Source organism: Balaenoptera borealis, assembly GCF_965194805.1.
Source record: "Balaenoptera borealis genome assembly, chromosome: 5".
NCBI lineage: Eukaryota > Metazoa > Chordata > Mammalia > Artiodactyla > Balaenopteridae > Balaenoptera > Balaenoptera borealis.
In genome coordinates this window covers 48,748,313-48,773,489 of record NC_138862.1, presented here as the reverse complement: position 1 = coordinate 48,773,489, position 25,177 = coordinate 48,748,313, and the positions used below count along the sequence as shown (strand labels likewise).

The 25,177-nt window shown below is 36.3% G+C and overlaps 1 protein-coding gene across 37 annotated transcripts in view; it reads left to right on the top strand.

Annotated features, from left to right (window-relative positions):
• The window catches only part of ABI3BP (ABI family member 3 binding protein), a 272,400-nt gene that overhangs the window by 45,910 nt on the left and 201,313 nt on the right, over window positions 1-25,177 (top strand). For all 37 annotated transcript variants that reach the window (XR_014244699.1, XR_014244700.1, XR_014244701.1 and 34 more), the window contains exon 2: window positions 16,997-17,176. Coding sequence is in view for 34 of the 37 variants with exons in the window: in XM_082392047.1 (XP_082248173.1) it covers window positions 16,997-17,176 (180 nt within the window). In the remaining 3 variants the exon portion in view is untranslated. The remainder of the gene's footprint in view (window positions 1-16,996; window positions 17,177-25,177) is intronic.

The following is a 25,177-nucleotide window of genomic DNA, read 5'->3' as shown; positions in this document are numbered from 1 at the left end:
TAGATCTTTAAAGGTGGCCTACAGGGGCCGCACCTACCCTCCGAAGCTTCATTGCGACCCCTTGCCCCATCACATCCCAACCATGCTGACCTCCTTTAGGATCTCTAAATGTACCAATTACTTCTTCTTTCAGCACCTCTGCTCCTGCTCTTCTGGCTGCCTGAGAACGCTGTTCCCACACTCTGTCCTCACCCCATTTGCACACACACTTTGGCTGACTGATTCCTACCCATCCTTTGGACTTGTTGCCGCCTCAGGTCATAGCTGTTGTGGTGCTATGGAAGGTTTGGGCACCTCAGCAGTGAACTTTGGGCGTTTACTCTAGTATTCCATTGTGTCTATTTCTTGCTACCAATAAGCTGCCTTGCCCTGTATTTTTTTTTAATGTAATATTTATTTTTTAAAATTTATTTATTTATTTATTTATTTTTGGCTGTGTTGGGTCTTTGTTACTGTGCGCGGACTTTCTCTAGTTGCGGCGAGCAGGGGCTACTCTTCGTTGCGGCAGGCAGGCTTCTCATTGCGGTGGCTTCTCTTGTTGCGGAGCACCGGCTCTAGGCTCATGAGCTTCAGTAGTCATGGCATACGGGCTCAGTAGTTGTGGCACGCGGGCTGTAGAGTGCAGGCTCAGTAGTTGTGGAACACTGCATGTTGCTCCGTGGCATGTGGGATCTTCCTGGACCAGGGCTGAAACCCGTGTCCCCTGCATTGGCAGGCAGATTCTTAACCACTGTGCCACCAGGGTAGTCCCGCCCAGTATTCTTTATCTTTTTTTCTCAGCCTCATAGCTCTTGTTACCTAACAGTTTACTATCTCAACTTCAACTTACTTTGGTCCCTTATGTCTCCTCACCTCTCTTCTTCTGCTTCCCTTACAATTTAAAGTGATTCATCCCACACCGGGGAATGGTATGACCAGTAGGAATTAAATTATTCACATCTTCAGTATTTAAGGAACAATCGCCCATGAATAGTACTTGGAATCCTCAAAGAACAATCTCATTTCTTCATTTCGTAGTTTAGAATTTGGAATAGAGAGGGGACAATTCATCATAGCTCCTGAGTTCTGAACACGAGGAAAAGAAAAAAAAAAACACCCTAATTTTGTTACATAAAAAAGAGTTATGAGGAAGGCTTCCTTCTTATTTCTGCAATTTTAAGTGAATAAGACTTTTATTCCCCCCAAATAGTTCATTCAGTTAGATGTTCCTAACATTTTACAAATATTATAAAATTCTATTTTAAGTACCTAGTCTTAAGCTTGAGTCACATTTGCTGTGCAGGCTGGGAAGATTTAATAATGTCAGACCAGTAGGCAATGATACCAAGCCATTTTGGCTTTCTTTTCCTCGTCTAGAAAAGTTCAAATGCTACATTAGTCATAAAACATCAGAGAAGTTAATAATGAGATATATATATACATGAGATAAGTACAATGATCAGAAATTTCAATATCTTATCAGTATTGAAAAACATAAATGTTTAATTCTGTTTGAATTTTAATTCATTGAAAAAGAAACAGTGACAAATAGTATTAAAATAGAAATAAGTCCCAAGCCACTATAGGTAACTATTTGTTTACATAGTCAGGAGAATACAACTATGTCATTTTCATTTAGTTCACAAGGCCAAAGTTTGTATCAAATTTCACTTTTTTTTTTCCCTCTAAGAGTTTTATATTATCCGGGCTTACATTTAATTTTTTGTTTAATTTTAGTTCTACATATATATTTTTTTTATTGGAGTATAGTTGCTTTACAAGGTTGTGTTTGTTCCTGCTGTACAGCGAAGTGAATCAGCTACATGTATACATATATCCCCTCATTTTTGGATTTCCTTCCCATTTAGGTCACCACAGAGCACTGAGTAGAGTCCCCTGTGCTATACAGCAGGTTCTCATTAGTTATCTATTTTATACATAGTAGTGTATACAGAATTGGCTAATTCTCTGGTAAACATATATTCACGTAAGTAGTGTAGTCTGAAATATTCTTAAACCTGAAATGATTGGAGATTGAGCAGACAACTCAGTAATTTATCCTGTATAGTAATCATTGTTAAGAATGTCAATGATCATTGTACTGTTTTGCAGAAAGCTCATTTTTTACATAATGGATAAATTGGAGTTACTACATTTAAAAATAATTATTGTAACAAGATGAGTGGTCTTATCTTCATTAATGACTAAAGAAGAATCTCAGGGCTTCCCTGGTGGCGCAGTGGTTGAGAGTCTGCCTGCTAGTGCAGGGGGCACGGGTTCGAGCCCTGGTGAAGATCCCACATGCCACGGAGCAGCTAGGCCCGTGAGCCACAACTACTGAGCTAATGCAGGGGACACGGGTTCGAGCCCTGGTGAAGATCCCACATGCCGCGGAGCAACTGGGCCCGTGAGCCACAACTACTGAACCTGCGCGTTTGGAGCCTGTGCTCCGCAGCAAGAGAGGCCGCGATAGTGAAGAGGCCCGCGCACCGCGGTGAAGAGTGGCCCCCGCTTGCCGCAACTAGAGAAAGCCCTCGCACAGGAACGAAGACCCAACACAGCCAAAAATAAATATTTTTAAAAATAAATAAATAAATAAAAGATTACTATTAAAAAAAAAAAAAAGAAGAATCTCAGAGTTTAAAATTATTAATTTTATTATGTAACATATTTAGTGGTAGTGATAGAACAATATAGCTCATTTTCTGGATGTTCACAATTTGGTGTTGTCCTCAAGCAAGAGTAATAGTCATAATCTTAAAATTAATATAATAATAAAAAAGAAGCAGACTCACAGATATAGAGAAAAAATTAGCGGTTACCAGTAGGGAGAGGGAAGGGGGGAAGGACAATATGGGGTAGGAGATTAAGAGCTACAAACTATTATGTATAAAATAAGCTACAAGGATGTATCGTACAGCACAGGGAATATAGCCAATGTTTTATAATAACTATAAATGGAGTATAACTTTTAAAAATTGTGAATCATTATATTGTATACATGTAACTTATATAATATTGTACATCAATATGAATGAAAGAAGCCAGATACCAAAGATCACATTTATATTAAATTACCAGAAAAGCAGAAAGCAGACCAGTGGTTGCCTGGGTGGGAGCAGGTATTTGCTACAAATGGATACAGGGAAATCTTTTAGAGTGACAAAAATGTTCTCAAACTGGATTGTGGTGGATTCAGTAAATTCTAGAAGTTTGCTAAATATAAATTTAAACCATACACTTATAATAGGTGAATTTTATGGTGTGTGATTATGCCTCACAAAAGCTGTTCAAAATTATATGTGATGCTCACACACATTCTTTGCATGTGCCTATGAAAATATTTATTCTCTATTTCAAATCTGAGGTACAATTTTGGAGTCATGTGAAAAATATCTTCTGAAAATTATTAGGATAGTGTTTTTATAAATAAGTTTCTCATTTATGTTCCTGCATTTTAATAGGAAGATAGTATTTTTTCTTGATGAGGTGTTAGAGATATCCTTGAATGTGTGATTGAGAATGGATTTGGAATTCTCCAATTCATTCTACAGAGGAGAAAAATGAGCCTTAGAGAGGAAGTTGACCTAGGTCAAACACGCTGAAAGGCAAAGTTGATGCCAGAACCCCTTCAGTTTCTTCCACAACATATTAAAATGGGATGCCCTACTACGGGGTTGTTAGCAAATGGCCCTTCCTAGAGCTTCCTGAGTCTCCTGGCCCACCCTGCCTTAGTACTTGGTACTTGGTACCACTGATCACACTCTCATGATGGTTTAGTCATTTTCTTCTAGCCCATGGAAGGCTTTTGATGCTGTGAGATCTCAAAATAAGCTGTATACCATCAGCACTGGGTATTTATTAACTGCACAAATTATAAACAATTCATGAAGATTCCAAATGTCTAAACAGTGATGGCAGGTGAAACCATTTGTTCCAGCTCCATCTTATGTTTTTATTTGTGAGACTTTGCAGAAATGAATGAATGCCAGAAATATGTAAGAAGTTTTGTTACTGTTTGATGGTGTTTTACAAGATGGCAAAATTTTCATTTTTATGAAAAGTATTTCTAATTTGCTCCCTCAAGCAATGTTTTAACAAGAGCTATATAATCTCATATATGAGGGATTTCTTATAGTGCTGGTAGAAGTTATGCATCTTCTGCTTTGTCCTATAAAGAAGCACTTTGATTAAATTCGACTTCTACTTGGTCAGTAGAATTTACTCTGTGCCATATTGGAGTTATTGAGAAACAAAAAGAATAAGAAATATTGGTCCTTTTGGAAAAATTGACCAAAGAGAGTGATATTAATCAGAATGACAGCTTTTCTGTTTTTTGATACATGATCATTTTGAGATTGTCAGGACAAGCAATTAGTTTTTCCTAATGACACATGTTTAAATTTAACTAGTTTCTTCTAGTGAAAATCACTCTTGGACATAAGAAAGTCAATATTTTCAAAAGTGGCTCACTTGGCCTGGTGTTCCATTAGCTGGGAGTGACAGGGAAAGATATCAGAGAACTTGAGTATCAGTGACCACTGCTTAGCCTTCCAGTGGAAATGAAATCATTATATAGTTTTGTCTGACTTTACCATTAAACCTTTATTTAAGTCTTATGATTAGGTGTCTATTGTAAATAGGAGAGTTTATAAATAGTTTTGTTTACCTGGTAAATAGCATAATGTAAATACCTGGAAAGAAAAAATATGTATATATATAAATTCACTTGTTCTCAGAGAAATTTGTATTACAATATAATCAATATTTTAAAAAATCAATCAATCAAGAGAGGTTCATACTTTGTGAAGACATCGGAAGATATAAAAATGTTAGTTTTAATAATTATCTGGATACTACTCAGTGAAAATAACAACAGCAAAAACTACTGATGCACAAAACAGAACTGATAAATCTCCAAAACATTATGTTGAGTGCAAGAAGCCTTACATGGAAGAGTACATATTGTAGGATTCTATTTAACTGAAGTCTAGAACAGGGAGAACAAATTTATGACAGTAAAATAGAATAATAGTTGTTTCTAGGCAGATGGGCTGGGAATGGGCTGACAAGGAATGTGAGGAAACCTTCTGGGTTGACGGTAATATTCTAAGTCTTTTTTTTTTTTTAATTATTTATTTATTTATTTATTTATTTTATTTTTGTCTGTGTTGGGTCTTCGTTTCTGTGCAAGGGCTTTCTCTATTTGTGGCAAGCGGGGACCACTCTTCATCGCGGTGCGCGGGCCTCTCACTATCGCGGCCTCTTGTCGCGAAGCACAGGCTCCAGACGCGCAGGCTCAGTAATTGTGGCTCACGGGCCCAGTTGCTCCGCGGCATGTGGGATCTTCCCAGACCAGGGCTCGAACCCGTGTCCCCTGCATTGGCAGGCAGATTCTCAACCACTGCGCCACCAGGGAAGCCCTATTCTAAGTCTTGATACAGGTTTGGGTTACATATACGTATGGCATTTGGAAAGAATCAGCAATGTATAGTTAAGATTTATGTATTTAATTTATATGTAAATTTTATCTCCAAAGAAAAATGTAAATATTGAACTCTAGTTAATGATACGCATACTGAAGTGTTTAGGAGGAAGAATAGTGAAGTGCAATTTACTTTGAAATTCATTGAAAACTTAGATGGATGGATGGATGAAAGAATGGAGAGATGGATAAATATGTGGTAAAACAAGTACCGTATGATGTTGAGCATTGACTCTTGGTGGTGGCTCTATGGATGTGCACTGCACAATTCTTACAACTTTTCTTATGTTTGAAATTTTTTATCATAGAAGCAAAGATGAGTTAACATTTTAAGTCTCTAAATATTGGTCAGATTTAAAGACATGTAATTGATGCTAGAAGTCAGAGAAATGTTCCTAACATTTAAAAACGATTTACCTTTTGTATCTCCAGAAATTATAATCCCAGAAAACTGTAATTCACAGAGTTTTTTCAAAGACCAAAATATATATAAAATTCTCATGACAGGACATTTAACATGGTGGGTGAGGTCCTTTTTCCTCCATACTGTATTGCATATCTGTAAATCTCTTTCAAAAGACATTGGGCCCATTAATTTTAATTTTGATGCACTGAGTTTGCAAAGAGTAATGGTTCCCAAACTTGAGTATGCATCTGAATTACCCAAACAGCTTGTTGAGATACAGGTTACTGCCCTACCCCCAAGTTTCTGATTCAAGAGGTCTGGAGTGGGGTCTGAGAGTCTGTACTCATAACAAGTTCCCAGGTGATCCTGATGCTCTAACTGGGGGACTCCTCTTTAAGAACCCTGGCATGGAACCTATCCCTTTTTCCGTCAGGAGGACCTATTGTTATCATGCCTTACTTTAAATAGCAAGAACATGTAAGCAAATCACCTCCAGGATTTTCATGAAATCAAGCACAAAAAGAACGAAAAGAAAGGACTGAGTTTTGTTAAGTCCCTTAGCCTTTTCTTCTTTTTCTTTTACATGTATTAAAAACTAATAATTACTAAGAATCTACCAGTTGTCTAAAGCAGTACAGAAAAAGTATTACAAAACAGATTTTGATATCTACTTTCCTACCTGAATTTGGCAAATCCTCATGGCATAAAAACTATTTTGGTGACCAGTTTAATAAAACCAAAGGGACACATTTGTTATATATCCTCTTGTTCCACCCCTTCCATCAGATCTAGAGCCCCTCTACTGTAGCTGCATTGAACAAATTGTTCTAATCATGCTGCACTGAAATAGTTGACTTATTTATGTGCTTAATTTACTAGAATGCACAATCTTTGTGATCAGATAGGTCATATTTGAATTGGTATCACTAATGCCTAGTACCTTGTTGTAAGTGAATGGATACAATGAAAAGCAGATGAGTAAAAATACTAATTCCCCAAATTCCCCAAAGCAAATATAGATTTTATTTAGACTTTGTAGTTGTTTGAAGTGAACCACATTAGTGCCTCCCTTCCCTTATAGCAAATACATGGTCATTGATTGCATGTAGTTGCCCCTCCTACCTACCCCCGGTGGAAAAAAATCAAACAAAAAAACCCCAGCATGCTTCAGACTTTAAAGACTAATTTTGGGAGAATTAGATCAAGGAAGTGTGTGCAAGTGACAACTGTATATGTCTCAGGATAAGATTTCTCCTTAAGGATGAGAGGCTATTGATTTAGAAGGTAGTCTATGAAAAGTAATTTTCCTGCTGGGCTATTGGTTGGGTTATAAAGTAGTTAATGAAGTTTTTGCTCCTTTAGTAAAACTGTTAGCCCTGCCAAGTGGTGCTGAAATATCAACATTGGCAGGTTCAGTCTAATTCAGTCATCCAAAGTCACCAGACGGTGAAGTATTGGCCTGAGGAATCAGAGCATTGGGAATTCTTACCAAGGTGGAAACTGTGGTTGAAACCGTGGTTGTTTTAGCTGAAATGGAACTCACTTACACAAACAGCTGGGCAAATAGATATAAAGTGCCCCATTAGGAAGAAAACATTTTCCCCCTCAGATTTTTGGCAAAATGGCAGTTCTTTCTGAATTCAATAGCAAAACATCCTCTGTGTAGCTGATGACAATAATGTCCTAATAAAAAGTTAACTAGTTGACTGCTGGGGTGGGGGTGGGGGTGTTAGCTCTATGGGAATCGTTCGGGTGTGGCTTCTGAGAGGAGCTCTCCAGGTAAGCTGGACTTTTTATTTCCTGAACTCTGAGAGCACATGTTGCCTGTGGGCACATGTCCTCCAGCTGGCAGTCTCACCTCGGGGCACAGGAAAGGGAACAGCCTGCTCTGCTGGAGCTGGAGCAGAGATCACGGGGCGCTCTGCTGTGAGCTTCTTGCTGACATTGATCCTGTATGTGTGAAGTCAAATTGTGAGTTTATTTAAAGCCCCCCAGTCCCTGGCTTTGGCAGCTGTCCATGTGGCTTATGGCACTTTAACCACAACTTTTTTCCTATACTTTTTAAAAAATGCCATCTTTCCTTAGATTTATAAAAATCTTGCTTTATATATATCTAAATTATTTTAATCAGGATTTTTTCTTATATTTTCAGATATTTTCTTACATATTCTTAAAAGGTATTTCTTATATACTTTCTTTTTTATTGAAGTATAATTGATATATAACATGTAAGTTATAGGTGTACAATATAGTGATTCACAATTTTTAAATGTTATACTCCATTTATAGTTATTATAAAATATTTGCTATATTCCCCATGTTGCACAATATATCCTTGTAGATTATTTTATACCTAATAGTTTGTACCTCTCAATCCTCTGCCCCTATATTTCCCCTTCCTTCTTCCCTCTCCCCACTGGTAACTACTAATTTGTTCTCTATATCTGTGAGTCTGCTTCTTTTTTTGTCATATTCACTAGTTTGTTGTATTTTTTAGATTCCATGTGTAAGTGATATCTTACAGTATTTGTCTTTGTCTGACTTATTTCACTTAGCATAATGCCCTCCAAGTCCACCCATGTTGCTGCAAATGGCAAAATTTAATTCTTTTATTATGGCTGAGTAATATTCCATTGTATGTATATACCACATCTTTATCCATTCACCTGTTGCTGGACACTTAGATTGCTTCCATACATATATTCTTATATTGTAAAAAACACAAGAAGGGAGGCCTTCTGTTCACCTCTAAAGCTGTGTGCTATTAATTTATCATTTCCTGAATGCCCAGAATCTCTTTTCCTCTATTGTTCTTATTTAGATCCCTGATTCATCATCTGAGTTGTATATATTTGGTGAAGTAATTTCATTTGTAAGTTAGGGAGCACAATGTCGAAAGTGTTTGTAGGTCCCTATCTTCCTTATGCCAGGCAACCCACCACCCAAAGCCCCGCATTACCAGTGACAGCAGAATCAGAAGGCAGGGGAGATAGAAATCAAAGGCATGAAGTAAGAAAGCCGGGGTGGGTGGGTGGGAGCAGTTTGAGACCTATGGGAAGAGATTAGAGAATTTCAAGATGGCTACATTTACCAAATTGCCCATTTTTGTAAATAGCAATTATTTATGCATCATCTTTGTGAATGTGGCTGCTATATAGGGCCGTAAATAAAAGATGGTTTGAACGGTGCCATTCAGACTTTTGCAATGCACAACTTAAACAACTGTCATTGACATCCCTGTTTCTGGAAGACATGTTGTAGAGCTGCTCCGTGTTTACTGCACACTAGCTCTTTGCAAGTTCTCAAAAATTCTTTACTGGACCTTGGTGAAGAGTTGGGAAGAGAGTGATAGAGAATCTATGGGGTTTTGAGGAAGAATTCCAATCTGGAGATACAGAGAGCCAGGATACCATGAGATATATGGGGTTAATAGTAAGAATATAACAACTTGAAATTTTAAAAGGATTTGTCTAGTATAATTCTATGAGTGCTTTTAATTATAACTCTGAATACACGCACCCCCACCACCACCATCATCACCAAAGCAATTTAATTCCTTCCACCTATCTTGTCTGGCATGCCATCATGCACTGCAGAATGGGCCCGGACTTCCCTTTTCTTTGAAACCATCTTGCACAGACTTTCCTTCTGATGGAAGGTTATTCAAGCATCTTGCCATTACAGCACTTGTAGAAGTAGTTTTTATAATACCCAATATTATTTGATTAATAGCGATATTTAATCTTCATTCTCCTTAAAATATTTAACTGAAGGTGCCATGCTTTTCTTGCTGTGGAAAATTTCTAGTCATGTCACTGGCTTTCAGGTGTTTGTTATTGGTAAGAAAAGCCATGTCATAAACTACAGACTATACATTTCTACTGAATGATCAGGAACAACTGAAGACACCTGTCTAATTGCCTTGGCCACTCCCTTTACCTTATGGCTGTCACAGAAAAATTAATGTAATTCCATATGGTTTTCTTTCTCCTTCTAACATCTTTCCTTGGATCATGGTACCAGGACAGGTAGAGTCATGTAAGCACACTGTTATATGATACCTTTTTCACTCCCTAAGAATTAAAACAAATGTTAAATTATTGCCAAGTCCCATGTTAAAATTATGGTTTGTATAACTTAGCATTATGGTTCAGTTAAACACAATCTATGCCATCAAGCTGTGATTTTGGGGGGAACCTTTTGAATGTGTTATCAGACAGTAACTGCCCTGTTTAATACATAAACTTGAGATGTGACGTCTTGACAGTTCCTTAATTAGCTGCTCTGATCATGAAGGCATTGGAATGTTTCCACTTGCAAGCTAGCTGTCTGAGAAGAACACAGAATACATCTGAAACTTAGAATGTTCAGTTCTTGGAGCATAGTAATGCCTGAAAAGGACTTGCTGCTTTTATATATGTACCACTTGTTTAATGGTGAATAATAATATTAGGCACTATTAAAACTACTTTCACCAGTACTGTAATGGCAAGATGCTTGAATGTCCTCCCATCAGGAGAGTCTGTATAAGGTGATTACAGAGGTGAGGAAGATTTGGCTCATTCTACAGTGGCATTATGGCAAACCAGAGAGATTCAACCACATTGAAATGCTGTTCTGTTTTATTGCTGGGTCATATCCCATTGTATGGATAAGCCATAATTTTTTATCCATTCAACTGGTGATGGACATTTAGGTTCTTTCCATTTTGGTGCTGCTTTGAATATCTGCACACAAGCCTTTGCATAAACTTATATTTTCATTTTTCCTGAGTAAATACCTAGGAATGAAATTGATGGGTTATTTGGTAACTGACCAACAGTTTTCACCAGTGGTGAAACTTCATGAAACATTTAACATTCACACTCAAAATGTATGAGAGCTCCAGTTGCTCCAAATTCTGCATAACACTTGTTATTGACAGTCTTTTCATTCTTGCCATTCTTAATGTGTATGGTATCTCTCACTGTGGTTTTAACTTGCATTTCCCTGAAGACTAAGGATGTTGACCAGGAGTTGGTAAACTATGACTGGGTGGCCAAATCTAGCCAACTGCCTATTTTTATAAATATAGTTTAATTGGAACACAAACATGTCCATTGGTTTACATAATGTCTAATGTCTATAGCTGCTCTTGTACTACAATGGCAGAGTTGAGTAGTTGTAGTAGAGAACATATGGTCTGCAAAGTCTAAAATATTTACTATTTGACCCCTTACAGAAAACATCTGACAACCCTCATGTCATCTTTTCATGTGCTTCTTGGTTATCATATATTTCCTTTAGTGAGGGATCTATTCAAGCCTTTTGCCCTTTATTCTTAAATTTTTTTTTTGTCTTATTGAGTAGAAAATATTCTTCTAAATATTCTGGATGCAAGCCTCTAATTGGTAAATGTACTGCAAATGTTTTCTGCCAACCTGCAGTTAGCCTTTTCTTTTTCTTATTAGTCCTTTTAAAGTTCAAAACTAAAATTCGATCAAGTCCAATTTATCATTTTTTAAAGCCTATGCTTCACATATCATATCTGAACTGATGGGAATTGATTTAATTATTTTGATGTCTTAGAAAATTTGATTTTGTATAACAAAATAAGTGACTGAACAAGTATACAGGTTGGCAGTGTAAATAGAATGTGTGTAAAAAAAGAGGAACATACTATGGGTTTATAGAAAAGAATAGGGTTTATTCTTTTAATCCTGAAACAATTGAGTCATTATTTTATTGACATCACTATAATAGCTATTCTTTTACTTAATATCTTATGGAAATAATTGCTAATCTGATTATTCTCAAACTTGCTATTTACTGTTTTACAACACTGAGAGCTTATAGGCTAAGGCATTTACAGCTACTACACTAATAGATATTTTTTACTTTTAGAAGAGAACTTTCGTGTTTTGCAGTTTTTCTCTTGAAGTGGTTTTATCAACTTGACCAACTTCATATCAGCAATTTAGACCACATTCTGAAATATTTTGGAAAGTGTTAAGATAAGCTTAAGAGAAATTAGACATGAAAGAATTCCTCCTACTAAACGGGTTGTGATGGGAACTCCTTTCTCACAGATCAGTGACTGGATGTCCATGGTAGTTTAGCTGGCTTAACTAAGTGCCTTGTGTTTGGGCTATGTTTCTTTACAGAATTTTATTGACACTGACCACAGGCACTCAGAATTCTGCGGTCAGCATTAAATGTCTGCTCAGCACCTGTATCTATAGCAATAGCAATAGCAACCTGACTCCTCTGGTTGATCCAGAGGGTTCTATGAACTTGTAGCGATCTACCTTTTGTCTGATTTTTCTCATCTCACTACCTTCCTCACTGTTTTTAATGCCACAGGGCATTTATTTTCTTTTAAAAATTAAATGGGGATTATTTCTAATTTTGTTTTGAAAGGGATTTTTTTCTTTTAAAATTTCACAACACCCTTTGAAATATTTATAGAGATACCCTAGGGTGTTGCAAACAGAGGATTAGAAACAACTGTCATAGATCCAAAGTTCTACTTTGCCAACATGCAATCTTTTTTTTCAGCCGTTCTAGTATTGCTTTCCTGAAATGCTCACATTCTTCGTTTTCTCTCACTCTTGATTAGTATAGGCTTTGTTTCTCATATAGGATGCAATAAAATATTCTTCCAGTACTCTTATTTCTCTGTACTCCTGGGCTTTCCTGGGTGATATATATGCCACTTTACTTATCAATGTTTTCCTAGTTAAGCTTGTATCATGTTGTACTTTTTTTTATTATCTCTATCTTAAGTCATTCACCTGAGGTCTTCGTGCTAACTGTTGAAAGATAACTGTTATTACATGACTAGTGTTCCAGGCCTTTAAGACAGAATTACTTGGAGTGAAGATAAATTTATCAAAGATGAAAAATTACTATAGGATGCACTGAGATATACCTTAAAATACTGGGGAAATTGTTTAAGAATGTAAAATTGAATACTAGTCCAAACATTCATTTGAAGGGACACTTGAGGAACTTATTCAGATGAAAAGGATAAAAAAATTGCTTAACCATTTTGCTGAGCTCTGAAAGTGTCAATGGGGTCATAACTGAGTGAGCAAAGGGATATTGAGGGAATCCATGCTGGGTGACAATGTGAGCATAGGTGTAGGGCCAGGGCCTCGTATGCATTGCAGAATATGAGAAGATTTATACTGGCCAAAGAGGAATGAGAGATGTTGAGAAGTAACAAATAGGTAACTAATAAGGACTTACTATATAGCACAGGGAACTCTAACTCTACTCAATACTCTGTAATGGCCTACATGGGAAAAATAATCTAAAATAGAGTGGATATATGTATATGTATAGCTGATTCACTTTCCGGTATACTAACACAATGTTGTAAATCAACTATTCTCCAATAAATTAAAAAAAAAAAAAAAGACAGAATTCATGTGTAGCAAGATAATAAAGGGATTTGAGTTCCTAGATCCAGTAAGGCACTGGGATGAGAGTCTCAAAATACTATTAAATTTGTGATGCTGTTTTGAGAAAAGATTTGTTTGTGTGCTTTTTGCTTTCTCAGGACTTTTAAAAGTTTAGCTCTAGAGAGTAGTATGAATTGGAATTTTGGAGAAAGTAGGTCAGATAAATGCTAATTTATTCAAAAAGTTACATGATGTTGATGTATTTATTGACATAAATTATTAGCAAAACGGAGAAAGGGGCTTCCCTGGTGGCGCAGTGGTTGAGAATCTGCCTGCCAATGCAGGGGACACGGGTTCGAGCCCTGGTCTGGGAAGATCCCACATGCCGCGGAGCAACTAGGCCCGTGAGCCACAATTACTGAGCCTGCACGTCTGGAGTCTGTGCTCCGAAACAAGAAAGGCCGCGATAGTGAGAGGCCCGCGCACCGCGATGAAGAGTGGCCCCCACTTGCCATAACTAGAGAAAGCCCTCGCGCAGAAACGAAGACCAACACAGCCAAAAATAAATAAATAAATAAATAAATAAATAAATAAATAAATAAATAAATAAGACTTTCTCTCTATTAAAAAAAAAAAGGGGAGAAAGACTGGAGTCATGAAAATTCTGGGCAGAGGAAGCAAGAACACTTCCACTTTTGTTAGTCAGTAGTTCTGTTTACAACCTTCCTTTTTCTCAGTTGGTACAGCCATCCTTCCCACTTTCCAAGGCAGGGAGTAACATGGTACATCAGGTCACAGTCTGTGAGCAAAGGTCTAATGTGATGATGCTGTGACTCTTGGCTCTTAACCCAAAAAGAGTGCAGCCTAAGTTCATGAAGATTCCTAATCTCTTCTTCCCAACCAGGTGTTGGAAACAGGCCAGCTGTTTTTTGATTTATTGTGAGACCCGATAACCTTATAAGGTAGCAGAATATTAACCCTAGATTAACTGTAGGGTTAATCTACACACATAACTAAGAAGGGGAAAATTGGCTTGACCAAAATCTGTGTTATATATGTGAGATTATCTATCTATCTATCTATCTATCTGTCTATCTATGATTTTGATAAGGTGATTTTATATATATATATATATATATAAAAACACCTTATCAAAATCTTATGAAGTTAGGACAAAACATTATCAGTTAGCATCATTTTCAGCATTACGGTATGGGGGTTAGCTACTCCTTACTCAGTTGGGTCATGACAAAGTTCTCAATAAAAATGAGAGCAGGAAGTCCAGCCTAGCGAGAACCTAAGATGCAGTTTGGACCCTGCACTTAACCTGCAGAGTGATAGAGGTGTGGCTGCCCTCAATTTAGTCATTTGTCCTATAAGAGAATTGGACTAGGTGAGCTGGGGATGAGTTTCCCTCAGACTTTTGGATAAGCTGCTCAGTGTCTCTGGGTTTTTTGCCACAAGTGTAGCAATAGCAGTCAGAAAACCAAGAAGTTATAGAAATTTTATCAAATTCTTGGGAAGTACAAAGTACTATGCACATACCTGGAAATAGTAGTACTGACTGCTAAAGTAAGACAGTGGTTCCCACAGCCTGGTCTCCAAGACGTGTTGTTTTTATTGCTTCAAAGGCCTAATGGAATCCTTCTATATTGGCTATATTGAGGTCGCCCAGGATGACTTTTGACTGGAATAGTATAAATTTAGAGTGATAGCTTTGGGAAACCCATGCTATTTAGAGGTCCTGACTGGTATATATACAATATAAGTCTTCGATTAATGAGAAATAGACTGAATTATTAAGTTAGTAAATACAGTCTTCCCAATAGGTAAAATATTTTTAAAATATGAATTCCCAGTGAAATAAAGAAAGAAAATAATTGAGGTCCACAATCTCTTATCTAAAACTCTCAGAGCCAGACTTGTTTTAGAATTCAGAAAACCTTTGGATTTTAGAAATGTACTAGGATGCCTAGACCATGTATTAAGTAACCTTTTCAGTGGGGTCTTGATCAGCACCCTTTAATTAAGCACATTTAATTCTAGGAATTAAGATTCCTATAATTAGAATCTAGAAAAATGGTACAGATGAACTTATTTGCAAAGCAGAAATAGAGTCACAGATGTAGAAAACAAACTTATGGTTACCAAGGGGAGAAGGGGTGGTGGGATGAATTGGGAGATTGGGACTGACATATGTACACTACTATGTATAAAATAGATAACTAATGAGAACCTACTGTATAGCACTGGGAACTCTACTCAATGCTCTGTGGTGAGCTAAATGGGAAGGGAATCTAAAAAGAGTGGAGATAGATAGATAGATAGATAGATAGATAGATAGATAGATAGATAGATAGATAACTCATTCACTTCGTTGTACAGCAGAAACTAACACAACATTTTAAAGCAACTATACTCCAATAAAAATTAATTTAAAAAAAGATTCCTATAATTAAACATGTGAATAAGTCACACTGACTATTCAGTGAGATTAAAGAAAGACTAAGTGGCCTCATAACAGTTCAGATTGAGTTTTGTTGCCAAATTAGTTTGACATGAACTTACAAAAACCTAACAAAGCTTTTTTGCATTTCTAAACTGTGACTAACGGGCTTTGGATGGACCTGATGAAGTAACCAATTATCGAGCAATTACTGTGTACCAGCTTTAAGATATTGCCATTTGCACTAACCTTTGTAAACAACCTGTCAAAGTAGACATCGTTATCCATAATTTACAGATCAAGAAAGAAGAGGCTCAAGCACAGGTTAGTGAGCAGCCAGGGCACACTTATAAGTATATGGCAGAGCTGCAGTTTGAACCCAGCTCCTTCTGGCCCCAAAGACAAAAGACAGTGTTGTTTCCTCATTGCTTGGTCAAGACATTTGGTTAGTGTGATTGTCCATCCCTGTTGCCTTCATAGTTAAATAATAATAATAATAATAATAATAATAATAATGCCTTGAAAATATAGAGTTTCTCTGCTTACTCTGCAGTCTCTCTGGGGAAGTTCACCCAATAATCATTTATAAACTAAAGACACCCAGATGGATCTGGACCCCATTTGCGAGCATCACACTTAGATAGTCAACTTACTGTTGGATATTTCCAACAGTAAGTTGACTATCAGTGAGACAACAGTCAGTTGTCTCACTGACCCAGCGAACTCCAGATAGAACTAATCATCTTTCTTCTCAGCCCTGCTCCTTTTAGAATCCCTTATTCTACTATCTCAGTTACCCCTAAGCCAAACCCCACCCACTTCCCTCCCTTTCCAACTCTGTTAATCACTAAGCCCTGCGAGGATACTGCTGGAGACCAGCACTGAGGAGGCTGGGGGTTTTAAATTGCAGTAATTCAATTTACCAATAAGAAATTTCAGATCCTTTCACCATTCCCAGATAGGATGTATAAAATGAAGGTTCTGACCAACTGTGGATAGCCAAGATAGCCTTAAATCCCATTTACCTGCTCAATAATAAACTACAAAATATTAAACCCTAAGATTTTACTTTGTATTCTAGACTGCTTTTGCTTTATATGTTATTAAGTCTGTTTTCTTTGATCTCAAAATTAGCTGTATTTTAGCTATTTCGGTGGGTGTGCTGTGATCTTGAGTAGCTAGATATCACGATTTCCAATAACAATGCCTCTAGCCAGTAACTTGGGCTCCAAATTTGTCTTGGGATGCTAAAGAGGTGAAGTAACAGCCACCTATATTTCCGTTCCCATCTTTAGGTAAAAGGCCAAACCTGAAGGTCCACATCAATACCACAAGTGACTCCATCCTCTTGAAGTTCCTGCGTCCAAATCCTAATGTAAAACTGGAAGGTTTTCTCCTGGGATATGGCAGCAACTTATCACCAAACCAGTACTTCCCTCTTCCTGCGGAAGGGAAATACACTGAGGCCGTGGTCGGTAAGATCTTTGGGTTTCAGGCATAGGAAGAAGAGGTAAAAGGTAATGGGTGTTATATGATACATAAATCTTGAAGCATCATTCTTTCTGTACCCTCAGCCGAACCAAATGCCATAATTACAAAACATCTTCGTAATTGTTGTAACCCATAGCACAGTTTTTTACATTAAAAAATATGTAATGCATACCCTGCTTATACTGCAGAAATAATCAACTTCATTGCCATTATACCTACAATCCCTGACCACATAACTAAACTTGCACAGGGAAAAAACTAGCTAAAATACCTTAAATCTCTGTAACATAGCTTGTTAATGTGGATTAATTTTCCTACCTGCTATGTCTTTACTTTCTTCTGGTGGAAAATACCATCTACAGCTTTCTGGGTGTCTATTCATGCCAAGCTACCTTTAAAAAGAAAAGACAGTGTATTACATTTAAAAAATTTTAGGGTATTTCAGACAAAAAGATTAAAGTTTGTATTTGTGTTATGAAATTTTACATTTCTTTGAAAATATTTTTAATCACATTAAAATGTAATTTGAGGATGTAGGCACCTTCAAGCCTTCTCCAGAAAAATTATTTGCAAATAAAAGGTTTTTAAAGGATAACATTTTTTAAAAAAGGGATCATCTATTTAAAATGCTGTCAAAGGCTTCCTGAATAGCCTAAGATGAGATTTATATTTTGCTCCACTGCTAGGATTATTGCTAAACAGTCTTTTCATGAACTTCCGAAGTTTAATCCTATAACTTGAACTACTGTAGACCAGATCTGACATTCATGCATATATGTAGCAATGTTGAAGATGAATCTGTTTTGTCCTGCAGCCCTTTGTTCTCATAGAGAAGTCTCTGTTGTACTTTAAAATTAGGCAAGAGAGTAACATTATTAATTATAAATGTCTGGACTGAATTTTACATAAGATAAGCACTTTAAAGCAGACACATTACAGTTTGTAACCCCTCAAAAGTTGAGAATTAGGCACTTTGACAAATGTAACAACACTAACCTTGACCACATAAACCATAAGGAATTTGAAAATTTGCAAATATTTCCCCACCATATTCACCTTTCACTATAAAAAGTGACTGGAAGCTGTATACATACACCCAAACAAGCAGAAACAGATCTACTGCTCCTTTACTTATTGAGCATTAGAAGTAATATTTTACTTATGATAATTTTTTATCCTTGGTAATATAGACTGCAAATTTGGTCAGTAGGAAACATCCTTTCCCTATGACGTGGAAGGCATTCAATCTTAAAGTGATAGAAGTCAGATTGCTAGTGAGAAATATATGTAGAAAACTATAAAGAAAATTTCTAGCACAGATATATCAAGCTTTCACTAATTCAGTGATGAGGGATGATCAAATAGACTAGGTACCTTTTTATTTCTTTACAATTATTTTCATTCCTTAAAACTTTTTATTATGAAAAAATTCAAACATATAAGGAGAGGGAAACCTGTAATGACCCTCATGTCTCATCATGCAACTTAAATACATAGCACTGTTTTGCTAATCTCTTTCCATGTATTCTTCACACACGCTATTTTTAGGGGTATTTAAAAGCATAACTAGATATCATATTTGTAAAATTTATGAACACCTCAGTATGCATCTCTAATAGATAAGAAATAATTTTAATAATGCCTTGCTTTTATCACATTATAACAATAATCCCATAATATCTTTTTTATACCTAGTCCATATTTAAATTTCTCTGGTGATCTTTAAAAATGCCTTCTTAGAGTTGCTTCTTTTTTGAATCAGGATCCTACATGTTCTACATGTTAGGTTGGTTGTTATGTCTCATTAGTCTCTTATTCTATAACAGTCCTCTCTCCCTTCCCTTTTGAAATGTCATTGATTTGCTGGAGAAAGTGGATTATGCATCCTGGTCCACATTCTGTATTTAACTGACTGCTTCCATGTCTTTTTGAACTGACTCCTCTATCCCTGACTTTCCTGTGAAAGATATTTAGATTTGGAGGCTGTATTAGATTTGGGTTAAGCATTTGGGGGGAAAGAATACTTTATAGATGGTATGGTTTATTTCCTAACAACTCCCAAAGAGGTACATAATGGCTGGTGTCTTACTTAGTGATGTTAAAGCAGTTTGGTGTGTTTAGGTGGCCTTAGCCTGATCCCTCCATTATAAAATTCATCATCAAATTTTCACTTAATGGTTTTAGCATCTATCAATGCTCATTGCCCAGATGCATTATTTTATACAGAGGTTGTAAAATGGTAGTTTTACATTCTAGATAGACTCTAATTCTATCATTCCTTCTGCACTTTTTAGCTGAAATTCTACATGAAAGAATTTTATTTACTCTTTCACCTTTCTTATCTAGTGTTTTAGGAAAGACAGGATAAATTCTCATCGTAATAAATTGATGCCTAGAAATCTGCAGTGGTGACCAATGATATTGTTGTTTGTTTTATAATCAGTAAGAATGCATTGGTTATTTTGCATTGATTTTTAGATATTTAATGATTTTTAATCAATATATCACTTATCCATCCCTTATGATTCTTTTCATTGTCTAGCTTAAATATGGTTGGTTGTTTAACTCTGGTTCACTATTAAACTGTGAACTTTTTAAAGTCAAAGTTTATGTCTTATTTGGTTATTCATAGCAGGATGACCTACATTGTGTAGATAGGTAATAAATATTGTGGCATTGAATTGAACAGAGTCAAGTCTGTGTAGAATATTTAGGCTGGAGGAGGCCATGAGAGATTGTCTAGTCTAGGCCCTTGTCATCAGGCTAATATATATCTAAACCATCCTAGAACAGATCACTGTGTACCTTAAAGATCTCTAAGCACAAAGATTCCCAAACTTCTGGAAGGCTATTGCAAGCAACATTTTTAAAACTTTTACCTTATCCTTTAGATCAATGTGCTCTTTTTATTTATCTCCTTTCTCTTCTAGTATTCTGGTGGAAAAGGAAAAAACATTCCTCTTAGATATTTCCTTTTCCATCTTTCTTTATGCCAAGGAATCTGTGTGCTTCTACTTTTATTACTTCAAAATGGACTTGCATTTCCAAATTAAATGTTATTCTCTGGTTGCTTAAATTGATTATTTACAGTCTTTTTTAATGATTATGATTGTAGTAATGGCTCTTAAATGATTAAACAGCTGTGTATTAGTTTTCAATTGCCACTATAACAAATTACCACAAACTTGGCGGCTTAAAACATTACAAATTTATTATCTTACAGTTCTGTATGTCAGAAGCCCAATGTGGGTCTCTCTAGGCTAAAGTCAAGGTTGTAGGCAGGGCTGCATTCCTTTCTGGAGGCTCTGAGGGGAGAAACTGTTTCCCTGTTTTTCTGCAACTTCTAGAGGGGCCCACATTCCTCTTCTACTTTCAAATCTAAAAAATAATACAAATGAATATATATATATATATAGTATATATATATATGTACACACAAAACAGAAAAAGACTCACAGATATAGAAAACAAACTAGTGGTTAACAAAGAGGAAAGGGAAGGGGGCAGGGGCAAGGGATTAAGAGATATGAACTACTATGTATAAAATAGAAAAGCAACAAAGATATATTGTACAGCACAGGAAATTATAGCCATTATTTTATAATAACTTTTAATGGAGTATAATCTGTAAGAATACTGAATCACTATGCTGTACACCTGAAACTAATATAATATTGTAAATCAACTATACTTCAATTAAAAAAAATCCAACAACATTGGGTCAAACATTGCTCACACCACATCACTCTGATCTCTTCTGCCTTCCCTCTTCCACTTTTAAGGATCCTCGTGATTATATTGAGCCCACCTGGATAATCCAGGCTACTCTCCATATTTTAAGGTCAGTGGATCAACAATCTTAATTGTATCTGCAACCTTAATTCTCCTGTGTCATGTAACCTAAGATATTCACAGGTCCTGAAGATGAGGATGTGGGCAATCTTTGAGGGCTATTATTCTGCCTGGCACAGACTGTATGTTTGAAGTTTGTGTCTCTATTCTATTCCCTTTCTGCTACCAATTTACAGTATGGTCATTCTCAATTCTGTTCATCTGTAAAACAGTAATAAAGTCTATTTTTCACAGATGTGCTGTGGGCATGTTAGTGAATTCATGATCATAAAGTGATGAGTTGAAATCCCTTGGGTCCAAGTTGCAGGAGCAAAGAATTTTTATTTCTTTATGGAAAAAAAGCATCACTTATAGCCCCTCTTCTTACTTTATTCTGTAAGAGGATAGTAGTATTTCTTCAGTTGCACCAAACTATACCCAAATATTGTAACTTACTTTCGTTTTCGAAACAAATATTAAGTGTCACTTTGTTTGACTCATTCCACTTCTTGATGTGTTTAAAAGATCCCACCACTGAAATGAGAAGCTGTTGATCATTCAGAAATATTGAAGTTAATATTTAGTGATATGTGGACTGATACTCCTACTAAATAATCATTTATAAGCATTTCTACATTTATTTTAATATCTACTATCTATCTATCTAGTATTGACAGAGGTATTTTCAAAAGTCACTTGCTGGTCTTACATGTAAAAATAAAAAACATAAAATACTCCCTTTTGCTATTTTGGAAATTAAGATTCATATGAAACGTCTGTAAAACTTTTACTTCTGTAGAATCTAAGATTTTTGTAGATTAATTGGAGCAGTAGAAAAAGTAGTATTTTCCCAGGTGACTATTAATAACCATTAATGGCCTTGAGTCCTGCAATGATGTGCTAAAACATGATTCTTGTAAAATAGATCTGCTAGTTTCGCATATCCTTTTTTCCCACATCGTGAATGTTCTCATTTCTGGCTTACACATTCAATTTTTGCTTTGTTACTTTTATGTTCAGCTGTTGGTAATTTTGCAAACATCCAAAAAAGGGAAAAAATGAGAATTTTTTGACATTGAATCTTTATAGACTCATACTTTATGTTCTCTTGACCTCTGAAAACACTTTAATCAACGTCACCTGGGAAGGAAAAAGTTACATTCCATCAGTTTTGTAGAGCAAGTTAAGGAGTTATTTTAGTATCCTTACTGCAAGAAAAGCTTAAATTGGAAAAAAGTCATATATATTTATCACTACCAGGAATTCTGACTTAAGGATTTGTCTTCCAACCAGGTGTTAGGACTCCAAAGGGCTATAAGAGGGCAAATTTCTTACTCCTTATGTTCTCACAGCTGCTAACCTTTACATTCACCGCCCTAAGAGAGCGAGTTTCTCACACTGAGCCTCTCAGTTACTCGTCCTGGTCGCCATCTTGCCGGTAACCCCTCAGAGTGATTCCTGCTAGGGAGGAGGAGGACGCGATACCAGTAGCCCTGAGGTGCTCTGCCCTGGAGAGATCCTGGACCAGAACGCTAACATCTACATTCTAGGAAAGATCCTCCTCTGCCTGGAGAGGCAGCACCATGTGGGGAAAGAATATGTATGTTTTCAGGGAGAAGGACCTGGGTTCAAACTCAACACAACTACTTACTACGGAGGAGTTCTGGGTAAGTCATTGAACTTCTCTGAGTTTCATTTTTTTCATCTATAAAATAGATAATCATTCAGAAGTGTTGTGAAGACTATAAATAAATTATTATGATAACACTAACATAAACCCTAGCACAGAGTAGGTATGTTTTATCATTTTTGTTAGTTGCTATTATAACAAACTGAGTGGTCTTAGATAATATACCTAACTTTCTGAGCTTTGTTTCAGTTGCTAGTAATGAATGGACTAAATCACTGGTAAAGTTTTGGTCAGCTCTAAGATTTTAGCGCTTAGATTGAAAAACCTTAGTCTAAGTAATAGTCCTGTGCTTTCGTTTTCTGTTTTGTTTGTTTTTTGGAGGATGCAGTGTCAGTAAAATTGCAGAGGTAGATTGTTTTAGCAGAGCTGTCAGTAACTGAAAAGAAGTAACCATATTTACCTGTCTACCGCAACTAAGAAGTGTTTTCTTGGAAAGGATAACTCCCCAAACTGATTAAGAAACAAAAGAAGCAAAAGCTAAGACTGTGACACAACACTCTTGGTGCACACACAAGTGTCTTCCATAGTCACCATCTTTTAGTTGTAAAGGGGGGATTCCCGTTCAGTGCAATCGGCTGAATAGCGTTGTCAGGTGACTCTTATTAGAGTTTCACAGCTGTGGCCTTCAAAGAAGAAGGTGAATCCTCACAAGATACAGCTGAAAGGGTTTGGCATCCCTAGATTTCACTTTTCTTGTCTCTGTCTTACAAAGCAATTTTTAGCAAGAAAGTGGCAAGAATTTTGAACTGTCCTACTAAATATAGATCAAAATAAGACCTTGACACTGTTTAATTTATTTTAACTGATGGTAGTTTTATCTTAACAAGTTCAGGCCAAACTTTAATCATCAGTTTCTTATTCTGACATTTCTTGCTTGCTTTTATTTCACTGGGGAAAATTAATTTAAAAATTTTTTGAATAAAATTTATTTACAGTGATTCAGATATGAAAATTATATGCTTATAAATGCAATTTATATTCCTCTATATTATTAACACCCCTTACAAGTTTTAATTTTTACATTTGTATAGAAAGCAAGAGCAAATGCACAATTTTCTCTCATCATTGCACCCCTTAGAACCTCAGCTGTCCTTTTCTCGCCGTCATAAAAATATTTAAGCATTCTCTATTCATTTTTATGGAAGTGGGATGAAATACAAAATAATAGATATTCTACTATTTATTACAGGGAAGGATAAATATTACCTAATGACAAAAAACAAGTGAGTATTTATTGTGCTAAGTGCCCCAAGGAAGGTGATGGTGGATTCACTGAAGAAAAATAGCTGGAGGTTGAAAATAACTGAAGAAACTATATAAGGAATTAATTAAGCTGAAAAATAACTAGTGAAAATGGGCAAGGTAAACTAACAGGAAGAAAAGATACAGTGTCAGCCATTGAAGCCAGCTCAGTTCTCCTCGTCTCTGGCAGAATTAGCAAGAGACTGAGTGGAAAGAGCAAAATAGCAGCCCGCGGTGAATACAAGGTAGTCCCAAAATGCAGATGAGGGATATGATAGTTATGCAGGGGTAGGTAGTATTATTAGTGCCCTTTTACACATAAGAAAACTGAACCTCTGAGAGTTTTAAGTAAACTTCCCAAAGTGCCTCAGATGGGAAATAGCACCAGGGTTTGAACCCAGGAAGTCTGGCTCAAGAACCTGAGCTCTGAAAAACACTGCACTCTACTGTCTCTCAAAACGTAGGGAATTTTAATCTGTTCTTCTACAGCGGAAAGTACACACAAGCCCCTGATTTGTTGCTTCTATAATGTCCTTTATTTTATTTACCTATTTTTTTCTTTTTATAATGTCCTTTAAATAGTAAACAGACAAAAAGAAAGGCCATGTATCATGGAAGGAGCCATTGGCTACCTAACTCATTAAGGTTTAAATGAGCTAAAATATGTAAAGCAGTTACTATGTCCCCAAAACTTGGTCTCTTCTACCCATACCACCACCACCATCTTTCTTTATTGTGAGCTGCCCATCTGTCAAGCCCTACTGACCCTACTCTTCCTAAGGCCATATCTGGCCAAGGAAGGCAACATTTTTGTCTCTCTCCGTGAATATCCTAGAGGCTAAGCATTTTCTTTGACCATCATTCTTAATAAATTGCTATTTGTTTTTATTTTGGTGTGTCTAGTCTGTTCCCAGACTCTATACAAATAGAAAACTCCCAGGAGCTAGGGACCCTAGAAGCCTTAGATTTCTTTTTCACGTCCAATGTTGTCATAATTTAGAAGCATGATGAATGAATGAATGGGTGAGAGTCAAGGGAGAGACGCAGGAAGTCTGAAACAGCTGTGGGTCACATTTAAGATGCATTTTTCTCTTCTGTTTAAAACTATTTCTTAGCTCTTTCTCTGGAAATGGTTTTATCACTGGGAAGTATTTGGCTTTAAATAGTCAAGATTAATCCAGATTTTTCATTTAAAAAATAGGAATCTCGGACTCACTTGATT